The sequence below is a fragment of the Lactuca saligna genome, chromosome 4, assembly GCF_052625555.1.
Source record: "Lactuca saligna cultivar CGN05327 chromosome 4, ASM5262555v1, whole genome shotgun sequence".
In the NCBI taxonomy this organism is placed as follows: Eukaryota; Viridiplantae; Streptophyta; class Magnoliopsida; order Asterales; family Asteraceae; genus Lactuca; species Lactuca saligna.
Window position 1 is genome coordinate 158,810,674 of NC_136420.1, and position 12,513 is coordinate 158,823,186.

Below are 12,513 nucleotides of genomic sequence, written 5' to 3' on the forward strand. Positions count from 1 at the left end.
AGGAGTGAGGAACAAATGAAGCCGGAGCACGCTATTTACTGTAAAGATGCACGTTGTGCATCATAGGTGCGCATCGCGCACTAAGGTAACGTCGGTCTATCAGTTGCTTGCCACATGTCAAAATCCTTGTGGTCCACGCTAACCACATCCCCAATCCCCAATTTTCTTCTTATTCCCCGCGTTATTTTTTCTAAGTATCTAACAATCCATCTCTTCAACAAATTAGTGATTAAAGTCATTAAAATTAATCTCATAGCCTTTGTCCTTCTTCCTCGTATATGAGTTTGTCCATGCCCTGTTCATCGTGTTCTCTACCTTACACATGCCATCATCTAACCATCACCTTTACACCACCACTGAGTATCATCTTCTACCCATATTAATTTGAAGAAAAAAAGAGAGACAAAGGGCAAACATCGATTCGTAAGATAAGATAAAGAAAGAGGTTGTGATTTTCTTAAAGATAGAAGAAACAAGTTGATTTTTTAGGGAAATCATTTTCTTTTTGTGGGTTTCCAAACACACACACACATAGAACATACATGAGATTCAAATAAATCTAAATCTCCATATCTACAATCGAATTTTGGAGCCAATATACAGTTTCATTATGTCTCTGGTCATCTAACATGAGCCATAATAATTGAATTCAACAAATTTTTTTTCCTGCAATGTATTTGTTAAAATACTAAGTGGGAATTTCTCATGAACTTTTATAGTTAAGTTGGGTGGTGTAGTAGTCACATACAACCACATATGGTGGCTCCACCATACCTCACACAAATATAAAAAAATGGTGAATCTAAGCTATAACGCCATATTTTTCCTCCATTTCCTCGATATCTCTCACTGTAAAAAGATGAATGGGAAAGGGATGACACCATTTATGCAATCTCCTTTATAGTATTCTCGTTCATAAGAGGAAGAACCAGTTTTTGTGCCTATGTCTAGGACGAGACAACTCAGATTTATGGAAGGACTAGTCGGTGTTTAAATTTGTGGGTTGAAGAAAAAGATAGCAAAGTGGCAGCTAATAATTATCACCAGAGAGATTTGCGATTGGTGAGGGGCATCAATCGTTAGGGTTTAAGCACTAACGGTCTATTGTGATTCCGACAGAAAAAATGGGTAAACTGAACAACAAGGTGTAAAGGGTTTGATTAGGGTTATGTTTATTTAGTTATTTATTATTATTTTTTAATTTCTATATAGTTTTAATAAAAAAGGTAAACTAGAATAAAAATGGTATAATAGTCTTTTTATGTAGCTCAAGGACCATCCATGTAAGTTTTGGAAACCACAGAAACGAGTTTGTCAAAATTTATAAGAAAGCCTAATTTGATGGAAGGGTTATAAGAATCGAGGGAGTGGTGATATACGTGTCATATTTATTTTTCCTGGTATATCAACTTCTTATATTTGAAAGAACCTCTTTAATTTTTTGTCGGGAGTGATGTTATATTTGCCACCATGCTATATCAGTTTTTTTGTATGTGCACATTATTTTTGTCGGACACTACATAGATGGGTTGAGCTAAAATTAGATTAAATGGTTTGAAATTGAAAAAAATAAAAATACATAAACCAATAAAAGAGTTGGTATCCTTGACTTTCTCTCCTTTCTCTCTCCTATTTTATTGGTAATACAATGTTTAAATAAAATTATATAAAACAAAAAGGAAAATGAAATTAAAAAAGGTATAATAATACTTTTAGATCAAACTTATAATAAAAGGAAACTACTATGATCAACCATATAATATTTAAAAACCATATGGATCATATTTGTCAATACAAATTTATAGTAACTAAAGTTGTGATATTTGATAAACATAAGGATCATTTATATAATTTTGTCTAAAAATAATATTTAATATCTATAAAGATAATGATTAAATTTTTCTATTTAATTTTTGGCAAAACGTTATTAAATCACAAAGAATTTTAATATTATAATCGTAAGAGTGGGATTTATCTACTCCGTAATCAAACAGAAGTTGATAAACACATAAAAGAAAAAAATATTAAAAAGGTACAAGTTATAACACCCCATTGTCGCGGTTTGCTCATGGGAAAAAGATAAAAAAAAAAAAAGGGGGTAACATTTTACTCTGCAACAATGATGTAAATCTTTCGATTTCTGCTCAATAATTTGGTGCCTATTCGAATCAGAACTCGATTTCTGTTGCATTCATGCGCTATCATCATCCAATTCCTCGTCCGGGCTTAGATTCTCCAGATGGCAGCAACCCAGCATCAATCCACCGATCACATCATTGTTCCTCCAAATGGTATGTTTTCGCTCTATCGGCATTAGCTCATCACCCTATTGATTGTCGGTTCAGGTCACAGAGTTGTTTAATTTCATTTTGTTAATTACTCGAGCGATCGTGGTTCGATGTCGATGTCGATGTCGATGCTGCGTCTGTTTGTTTAGAACGATTTGATTTCTTGCTTCCTAGCAGTTTAGCATCTACTATCAGATACTCTCTGTTCGTTGTATGAGAGAAAATATTTAGTTATCGGGCCCTCAGATGCAATCATAATACAGAAAGTCATATAGAATCCGCTAGCGGATGGCAGATTTCATAGGTGAAACTTCAAGGACACTGGCTAGTGACATTTTTTTTTGTCTTCTTTACTCGGATATGTATACGGTGTCGCTTGTCTTCACTGATTAACTTTCGAATTTATAAAAGAGTTTCAGAATCTGATATATTGATGCTTAAACAACAACTTAAATACTGAGATTGCTTTACTCAAACCACCTTTTGCTATAATCAAGGTATAAAAGGACAAAAAAAAAACAAAAACAAAGAGTATTTCTATAAAGGAGACTGTATCTTTAAGCTATAACACAAACTGTATTTGTATACCACTTGGTTAAAACACTATCAAGATTTGGAGAATGTGATAACTAACATTATTTCCTTCCCTGGAGTTCAATTTGTTCAATTCTCTGCTTAATTAGTCTCCTTTGTTGAAATTTCTAGTCATCACACTAACCTTTTATGAACAATCCTTTGTAATGCTTGGTATCTCAAGACTCTTCTATTACTGAGTCCTTGGTAATGAATGCAGAGGAGAAACTGGTGCAACCTGATATCATTAAAGAACAGGTATTTCTTTGCTTTCATTTGATAGATTGAAGGTATAAATGATATAAATTAGATGTTCTTTTGTCCTAATAATTCTCAGGATGCTGCAATCAGCTATTCAAGGGATAATCCAAGCCACTCAGGAGCCTTGAATGTAGCTGGAGATCTCACTGTCTATCCTCCCAATCTTTGTGCCCCTTTAGCACATCCAATGTACTACAAAGGTCCGTTTCTATTTTTCTCCACCTATCAAATTCCTTTTGATAATACATATATATATATATATATATATATATATATATATATATATATATATATATATATATATATATATATATATGTTCTTTTGACTCTTTTGTCCTTCAGGTTTTGAAAATGGCTCAGGTAAATGGGATGAATACTCTCCATTCATCAACACCGAGACACTGGATGCCAATGGATCTCCTGTAAGTCGAATGTTTGCATTTCAGTTTTCACAGTTACAAGTAAGTCCTCAAAAAATTTACTATCTTTTTTTTTTTTTCTTTTTAAATCTTCAAGGCAATGTATACAGACAATTCTGTTGTGTTCCACACGGGTTATGGGTACAATTCCCAAATGCCATATGGTCCATATTCTCCAGTGACCACACCTCTCCCTTCTGTTAATGGTGATGCTCAGCTATACCCACATCCAGCTCAGCAATATACATTCTCTGGATCACCATATTATCAGCATCCTGTTCCTCCATACACTCCAGTTTCACAACAACCAGAATTAAAGTCTTTGGTGAGCAGTGAACATGGTGATGGAATGGTGTATGGGCCAAGACCTGGTTTTTCATCACCAGTAGGTGCTTCTGTTGGGAGAGGTGATCCTCCAGGGAGAGTTGGGTTTCAGGAAAGTCTGGATGCATTCAGAAGCAGAGGAGGACTTTGGTCAGATTGGTCTGGACAATCAGACAGACACAGATCCTTTATGCCATTATCACCTTCTGTATCTCCTCATCATACATTTGGATCTTTTCACCAAAGCTTTGGATCTGTTAGCCTTTTTGCTTATTCTCCCTTTAATTTACGTGTTTTAGTAAATGACAGAAACCTAACTTTTTTTTTTAAATATTCTTCAGACATCTCAACAGCCAGCATCATTCTACGGAGCAAGCTCTTACGACACCACCTATTTAAACAACGGCCTCACTCCAAACCACGCCTTTGCCACGTCATCACTCTCCACGCCAGATGTACGACCATGGCCCACACTGGACAACACAAGACGCCGAGGTGGCAGGGGACCCGCTTCTCTTTGCAGTTGTAGTTCCACTCTTGATATTCTCAGTGAACAAAACCGTGGTCCCAGAGCCTCTAGACCTAAATCCCTTTTACCTAATAACATTCCCAATAATAATAACAACAATAATGATAATATGATGGATGCCTCCTCCCAAAGCCTCCCGGATTCTGTATCGGAATACACCAGTGAGGCGAAATTCTTCATTATCAAATCCTACAGTGAAGATAATGTCCATAAATCCATCAAATACAGTATTTGGGCAAGCACTTCGAATGGAAACAGGAAGTTAGATTCTGCATATCGTGAAGCAAAAGAGAAGCAAACTTCTGTTCATGTGTTTCTGTTTTTCTCAGTGAATGCAAGTGGACAGTTTTGTGGGGTGGCTGAAATGCTGGGGGGTGTTGACTTTGACAAGAGTGTGGATTACTGGCAACAGGATAAATGGAGTGGTCAGTTTCCAGTTAAGTGGCATATCATTAAAGATGTTCCCAACAGTCAGTTTCGCCATATCGTGCTTGAAAATAACGACAACAAACCTGTCACCAATAGTCGAGATACACAGGAGGTAAAATGACGATATTGCCCTTTTGTTATGAGTATGAGGTATTAATGTATTATGTGTTTGGTTTGATGAATGAATGATTATATTTATAGGTGAAATTTGAGCAAGGAGTTGAAATGTTGAAAATTTTCAATAAGTATGAAACGGATATGTCGATTCTTGATGACTTTGACTTTTATGAAGAAAGACAGAAGGCGATGCAAGAGCGAAAAGCAAGACAACAACAGCAACAACAGGGAAACTTGGGGGGTGGAAATGAAAATAAAAATGTTAATGAGTTTATCCGACAGATGTCCAAAAGTTTCTCGGAGGTTGTCCGCCTGGAAGACAAAGATACTTCCAAGTCAACACGTGTAAAACTTGAAAAAACCGCCATGTCGCCGCCAGGTGTCGACACCACGGATTAGTAAGTTTCGTGGTTTCATTCCTTTCACTGCTTCTAAGGATGTTAGTTTTTTATAATTCATGATAAATTTGGATCAATAATGATACTACTTATAATAATATAATTCCTTTGCTTCTTTCTTTCTGTTTATTTTATTTGTTGATTTCAACAAGTTATATATATATAAGTGTATTACATTGTTTGTAGTCTTGTTGTCATTTATTGGCTTTACATCCTTTTGGAGCATTACAACTTTAACAAATGGAAATCTTTTTTTAAAAAAAAAAAATTAATTTTAGTCTCTTTTCCACATCAGCCTTTTCCCTCTCTTTCTTAAACCATCTTTCAACCACAGAAATGTCCATATTTATCATCCTCCCATAAACTTTAGAGTACAAAAAACAATGCATGTGGTACAAATCATTGGAGGGTAAGGTAAGAACACCGTCTTTAGGAAAAGCTTTTCAGCTTTTTGAAATGGTTAATCATTGGAGAAAGTTTGTTAAATGTGTTTTTGTTAAATAAATGTTAATAGAGTCACGACAAAAGTAAATATTTCTTCAAAAGATTAACAAAGGAAATGTCTTAATAAAAATGATTGTGTAAGAATTCTTTGATGAAAAAGAATGTTGCACACTTTTTGATCAGCTGTGAATGTTGCTGGAATTGCGCACTTCTAAAAACTTAGTACAGCACAAAAAGGCATTATTACGATCATATATTCTTCAACTATGCTTAAAATAATGAAGTGTGTGGTTAGTGGCTATTATGTGGTAGTATGAAAAAATCATTTTCGTAATATTATATCTCTGGTTGTGTATCTTAAATATCCCAATTTTTTGTTGGGTAAATTACACCAATGGCCACTATTTTATCATTTTTTTCGCCTATTTTCAAAAAGCATATCATATTATATTATTATAGCTTCTTGCTGGTGATTTAAAAGCTGTAATTCTAAAAAAAGCTCTAGTTGAAACAAAAATTGTAATATCATTGTATAGAAATAAGAAAACTTGTTTAAAATAGAGGATGAATCCCATATACCAAAGGTTAAAGTTCTCAAATCACGAATATAAACAATTAACTGCACTAGAAATGTAACTGAGTTGTTCAACTTGATAATATATTATATGGCTCTTTCAGAAAAAATAATAACACGACATGTTCGTGTTAAGTTATAAAGGAGTTCTCCTACAATTTTTGTATATATTCAAATATATTACTAACAAGAAACAACTTGGATTTCAATTTCAGTTGCGAAATTCAAGCGTTCGTTGCACTGTTGTTATAATCTAGGGTATAGAGTTTCCATTTAAGAAATAAAATTACCAATCTAGTTTCATTTAACAAACAATCTAGGGTATAGAGTTTCCATTTAAGAAATAAAATTACCAGTCTAGTTTCATTTAACAAACAAAATCTAAGCTCGTTGCACAAAACAACATAGGAAAGATACTACTACATTAACAAGGTGTGAGACCCATGTATTACATGGGTTTAATTAAAAAAATTAATATGAAATTTTAATAATTTGAATAGTTTGAATTTATAAGAAAAATAAGAAAAATTTTGAATTATTAAAATTAATGAGATTTTAATGTATTGAATACATTACATATATAAACCATTTCTAATAAATACTTTACATATATATTACCTTACATATTAAATGTGGAATTTTAATTTAATAAAATGAAAAATACAATAAAATAACAAATGGAAAATAGAAAATTTAAAAATTCTAAAAAATACTATGTATCCAAATAAATGAGAAAATGACATGTGGCAAAAAAACCTTTATTTATTATAGTAGATTTTTGACAAACTTTCACAAATGGTCGTTGTGGTTTTATTCTGTCCAAAAACATTTTTTTTTGGCAATGAACGGTAGTTTGGACACAAAACCTCCACTCATATGGATGTGTTAGATGGAATAATTAAGTTGAGAAAATTTTAGACAATGACTAATTCTCATATTTTGTGATACTTCTCCCAAGGACCATTTGTGAATTTTAGAAGTCTATTAAATCTTGTAGTAATAAGAGTAAATTACACGAATGATCTCTATGGTTAAGGTAATTTATACGTTTGGTCCTTAATTTATTTTTTTAACTTAGAAGATCCCTATTTTTTGTTTTTGTTACGTATTTGGTCCTTACTGTTTGTGTTTGTTACGTGTTTGATCCCTGTTTTACAAAAATAAATATATTATTTAAATAGAGAAAAAATGACGGGATATGTAAGGTAAGGTGGAGGGGTGGGGTTGGTGGTCTGTTTATTTAAATAAATTAAAAAATAAGGGAAAAATAGTCTTTTTAGATAAGACAGAGACTAAATACGTAACAAAAACAAACAATAGGAACCTTCCGAGTTAAAAAAATAAGTTAGGATCAAACGTCCAAATTACCCTAAACCATAGGGACCATTCGTGTAATTTACTCTAGTAATAATTACCATATGTCAAATAAAAAATCAAAAAATTAAACATATAAAATGTAATATTTATATAAATAAAAAATAACATTTACTAATTTTAATCATCATCCAAATATACTTTATTTAATTCCTATTCTAATAAAACAATAGTTTTAATCTCCTTTTGACATGTGTCATCATATTAGACCTCCTAATTAATACACATTTTATTCTTTTTTTTTGCCATGTGTCACCCTATTAAACATATTAATTAATGCATGCCACTTGTCAACCTATTAATTATCTATTTCAAAATTTAAAATTTTCATTTTAATTACAATAAATTAGTAACAATGGAATAAAAATTAATACAAATTATAAGGTGATATAATTCCACATATTTATTTAAATTAACTATTATAATTGATTAATAATTTTGTGTTCTAACTATTAAAGTTTAATTAGTTTTATAGCCGTGGTTTCACGGGTTATAAACTAGTATATAAATAAATTTTGCTATCTAAAATTTTCTAAAATATTCAAACTACAATACATCATTAAATATTTTTGTTTTTATTTTTTATCAAAAAAAAAAATTGATGTATAAAAACATCATTTTATTACTTTTTTATTTTTTCGTGATGTAATTTTCAAGATTTATATTAATTTTCTTATACAAATATATTTATTTTTATACAAAATATATTAGCCTAATATAATCAGCAAGTTTTCTACACAACAAATTATGGATCATTTTAATAGTAACATCATAAACACATTTAATTGTTACTTAAGATGTTCAACCAAATATATATATATATATATATATATATATATATATATATATATATATATATATATATATATATATATATATATATATATATATATATATATAGGTTCATGCGAAATCATAAATATCTTGCGAAAATAGATTTTATCTTTATTAAAATCTAACATACATACTATAAAAAAATAAATTTATTAGCAATAAATTAAAGATAGTAAATTTACATTGAATGGTGTTATGGTAATATAGATTTAAAGACGGTTTTAATAATTTTTTTTCACGACCTTAATCATTTTTAAATTCATGTTTTCTTAATAAAAATGTTAAAAACCATATTTTGCTAATATGAAACAATTTCTCATCTATCATCGATTATCATCATGTATTTCAAAGTTTGGATGAATTAATTTCCAAAATATAATGTTGAGGTGACACAATATCATATGTTTTTTCTTGTTTTCGCGTTTTTTCAAATTATTTGCATTTTCGTTGTATTGTGTAATAAGGTTTAAACCTTTTAGTAAATGTTAAGTTGCACATTTAATTAATGAAATGTCAAAATTGAAAAAAGTTGAAAACTTAGTTTCAAATTCGCAAACAAATGAAAACAAATAGTATCATATCAGCATGTCACTTTAACAGTGACAACCAAATAACTTGAAACAAACCGGTTATCTAATCAGAATTGCAACAAATTGAAAATATAACGATTTAGAAATAAAAACACAATGATAAAATCATAAAAAAATAAATAGTTAAGTGACTTTTATATTAACTTTTGAAAATCTATCAACAATCAAGCCCACTTCTTTATAGTTATAGGAACTACTTGAAACAAATGGGACAGCAAAAAGCCATGATACCTTACATTTTTTTTATTTGTAAAAATATGTCAATATTTTTGTCTTATTTATATATAAAAAAAAAGAGTTTTTGATGTATTTAATTTATTTTTTTAGATAAAAAGTCGATTTTTAAAATTTGTATTTTGCTGAAAAAACCGACCTATCAATAATTCAATACCATTTATTGATAAAAATATTTATGACTATTATTTGACAATAGGCGGTTTTTTTATTTATTTATAAGATTTAATATTCTGTGGCTAGAAGTTCTGAAAATGATAATACCAAAGAGTTGATTTGTTTATTTATGAGATTTAGGCATTTAGCTATACGTGTCCTGGTTTTCCCGATGAACTCCCAGTAGAGTGCGATGGAGGATATGTGGAACAGAGAATTGTTATTGTCGCAACGATCATCGTCGATGGAAGAACGATTCTGGACAGAAATTGGGAGTGGATGGATTACCTACACGCTTGCTGTTGTAACCCTCGTCTTTGTGTTTCAGTTCGCGAGGTTTCAAATCATCCCCCGATTCCTACTATTCATCAACCCTCGTTTTGGATCCGTGGAACAATCGAACACTCCCACAGTGTCTCTTCCACCGTCGTCTCAATCACATAGGTTAGTTGTTCTCTGTTCTCTGGTTTGATTGGATTCTAGTAATTTGATTCTGTTTTTGCCTTTTCATTCATTGTCTTAATCTCGTGCTATTGAAAATGCAACAATTACATATCATTTTAGGCTAACCTGAGTTCTCATTCAGCATATCCTAGACTTGAAATCATAAAATAAGTTGCTCTATGCAATTTTTTTTTGAAGAAACCTAAATTTTTCATTAAACCAATCAGGTTTACTTCTTCTTCTTCTTCCTCCTCTGCTCTTGCTCCTTATAGATTTGTCTTGTCTTCTTTAGAACTACGTTTTTTCAATCATTATAGCCTCTTCCAGGATAATATTATTATTATGATTCTAATACTTGTTTTGTTTTCGATTTTAGTATGTCCTACTCATTCACATCTGTTTCTGCAGAATATCAGATATGATTACTGATTTGGATCTTAAACTTCTGGTAGACAATCTGGATGAAACCACACATGAAAATTGGGAAAATGTTGTAGATAAAAGAAACAATTCACTTTCCTACCATGTCAAATGTTGCAAACCAAAGGTTATTCTTCATCTCCTCCCCTAACATATCATGATTTATCAAAAAAAAAAAAAAAACTTTCATTTTCACTTATTTAAACATGTATATTACTTCCAGGATGGTGGCCCACTGAAGTATTTAAGCACCACAGTATTCCATTCTTGTTCTTCAGACACACTACGTGACTTCTACATGGATAATTTCTACAGAAAAGAGTGGGACAAAACCATAATTGACCATGAACAGTTGCAGATTGATGAAAGTAATGGAACTGAAATTGGACGCACAATAAAAAAATTCCCTTTTTTAACTCCAAGAGAATACATTCTTGCTTGGAGACTATGGGAAGGAAGTGATAAAACCTATTACTGTTACAGTAAGGTATTATACTCTACTCTATATTATCATTATTATCATACATTTTGTTGATTTATATTTATATTTACAATAATGTTTAGGAATGTGAGCATCCTTTAGCTCCAAGACAAAAGAAGTATGTACGCATTGGCCTTTTAAGATCTGGTTGGAGAATAAAGGAAGGCAAGTTTGTATAGGGGTACCCTTGATATTACTCTCCTTCATCTTATTTAGCATTCTATTTTGTTTCCTTCAGTGTAAAATTGGGACCCGCTAAATTGGTTTAAGACTTAAGCATAACTTTAGGTACCTTTATTTATAACACAAACTAAACATTTAGCATTCTTGAAATTGTTTTTTCTTGAATTGACACAAGGCTTAGTCTAACTTTTTTTTTTTTTTTTTTTAATTATTTGTTTGTTATGTTGAAGTGGGTGGTAGAAATTCATGTGAGATAAAAATGGTTCACCAAGAAGATGCTGGTTTAAACGTTGATATGGCTAAAATGGTATTTGCTAAGGGCATATGGAGTTATGTATGTAAAATGGATAATGCTCTTCGGAAATATCCCGACATTAAACGTCTTCAACTTGCTTCGGTTGTTAGTGCGATCACTCTTGTCCAAAAGGTCTGCTTTTTTACACTGTCTGCTGTCGACTGTCTACTGTCTGCTGAATGGATTGTTTTGGTTGATGTAGGTACCGCTTGAGTTGGAGTCTACGAGGAGGATTGAAGAGATAGGTCTTCCGGAAGTTTCTCAAGAGAGAAAAGTGTCGCGAAAGCCTTCAAAGAAATTGATAGCGAATGGATTGATTCTTGTTGGTGGGGTGATTTGTTTGGCGCGTGGACATAATAGCTTAAGTGGAAAGCTTGTCATGGCGTTTGTGTTAAGTAAGCTTACAAAGCGACACCAAAAGAAGGAATAGAGATAGATAAAAAAATATATATATGGCAAACTATGTAAATTGTAATCTTTAACTGCTACTTATGTTGAAATGAGTTTAAAAGTTGTTATAACATGTTGGGTTTTCTTTTTATGCGAAGTTGTGATTGATGGATATTAATGAAGATAACAATGAATTACATTATATCAGTTGTGTTTTAATTATATTTAATGTGATTATACTTCTTTTTATCTTCTTATTATACTATTAGTGTAATGAGAACACATAATTTTTCTCTTTTTGTAATTTGTTGTATATGTTTAAAAGTTGAGAGATCTAAATAACAAATTTGATGTTAGAAACTACAAAAGCATGGTTATCTGATGGATTTGTATGTATATGCTTGTAAAACATGTTTGAAGTTATAGTACACGTACTCGATGAATGATTGGTTTGAGTCAAAAGTTGTAATTTTTTGATGGTTGACGTTTGTGTATATGTTATAATATGAAAGAAAATCTATGATTGGATGATGTTGCTTGTTAAAGGAATTGAGCATGTAAGTTTAAAATGTTTGGAATGGATAAGATTCAATTCTGGAATATATTGTTATTGGCAAAGGGGGACCATTTGAGGGTGAAATGTCATATTATGGATATGGTTCGAAAGGTGTTGATAAGAGGATATAGACCATCAATATATAAAATATGTTTTTATTCAGAAGATAAGGGAGACAAAAATGTTTTTTAATCATTAGT

General features: G+C 31.2%; 2 protein-coding genes across 3 annotated transcripts; both read left to right on the forward strand.

Moving 5' to 3' along the window:
- Nucleotides 1-2,049: 2,049 nt before the first annotated feature.
- On the forward strand, nucleotides 2,050-5,453 carry ECT5 (evolutionarily conserved C-terminal region 5). Of its 2 annotated transcripts, none has more exons than XM_078991529.1 (7): nucleotides 2,050-2,291; nucleotides 3,046-3,119; nucleotides 3,199-3,322; nucleotides 3,465-3,544; nucleotides 3,639-4,121; nucleotides 4,207-4,935; nucleotides 5,025-5,453. In XM_078991529.1, the coding sequence occupies exons 1-7, from the start codon at nucleotides 2,240-2,242 to the stop codon at nucleotides 5,337-5,339; spliced, it is 1,857 nt and encodes a 618-aa protein (XP_078847655.1). In that variant the 5' UTR covers nucleotides 2,050-2,239; the 3' UTR covers nucleotides 5,340-5,453. The 2 variants fall into 2 exon arrangements, with proteins under 2 accessions (XP_078847655.1, XP_078847656.1); XM_078991530.1 differs by having other exon boundaries at nucleotides 3,082-3,119.
- Nucleotides 5,454-9,635: 4,182 nt separating this feature from the next.
- Nucleotides 9,636-11,908, forward strand: LOC145043000 (uncharacterized). The gene is made up of 6 exons (XM_078991531.1): nucleotides 9,636-9,988; nucleotides 10,397-10,535; nucleotides 10,632-10,895; nucleotides 10,973-11,054; nucleotides 11,303-11,499; nucleotides 11,570-11,908. The coding sequence occupies exons 1-6, from the start codon at nucleotides 9,738-9,740 to the stop codon at nucleotides 11,795-11,797; spliced, it is 1,161 nt and encodes a 386-aa protein (XP_078847657.1). The 5' UTR covers nucleotides 9,636-9,737; the 3' UTR covers nucleotides 11,798-11,908.
- The last annotated feature ends 605 nt before the right edge of the window (nucleotides 11,909-12,513 follow it).

Bases quoted from the DNA above. Each gene is read 5' to 3' on its own strand.
- ECT5 (XM_078991529.1), top strand. From the start codon at position 2,240: ATGGCAGCAACCCAGCATCAATCCACCGATCACATCATTGTTCCTCCA. The intron at 3,120-3,198 runs GTATTTCTTTGC...AATAATTCTCAG, and splicing joins CTGATATCATTAAAGAACAG to GATGCTGCAATCAGCTATTC. The intron at 4,122-4,206 runs GTTAGCCTTTTT...AATATTCTTCAG, and splicing joins TTCACCAAAGCTTTGGATCT to ACATCTCAACAGCCAGCATC.
- LOC145043000 (XM_078991531.1), top strand. From the start codon at position 9,738: ATGGAGGATATGTGGAACAGAGAATTGTTATTGTCGCAACGATCATCG. The intron at 9,989-10,396 runs GTTAGTTGTTCT...CTGTTTCTGCAG, and splicing joins CCGTCGTCTCAATCACATAG to AATATCAGATATGATTACTG. The intron at 11,500-11,569 runs GTCTGCTTTTTT...TGGTTGATGTAG, and splicing joins CGATCACTCTTGTCCAAAAG to GTACCGCTTGAGTTGGAGTC.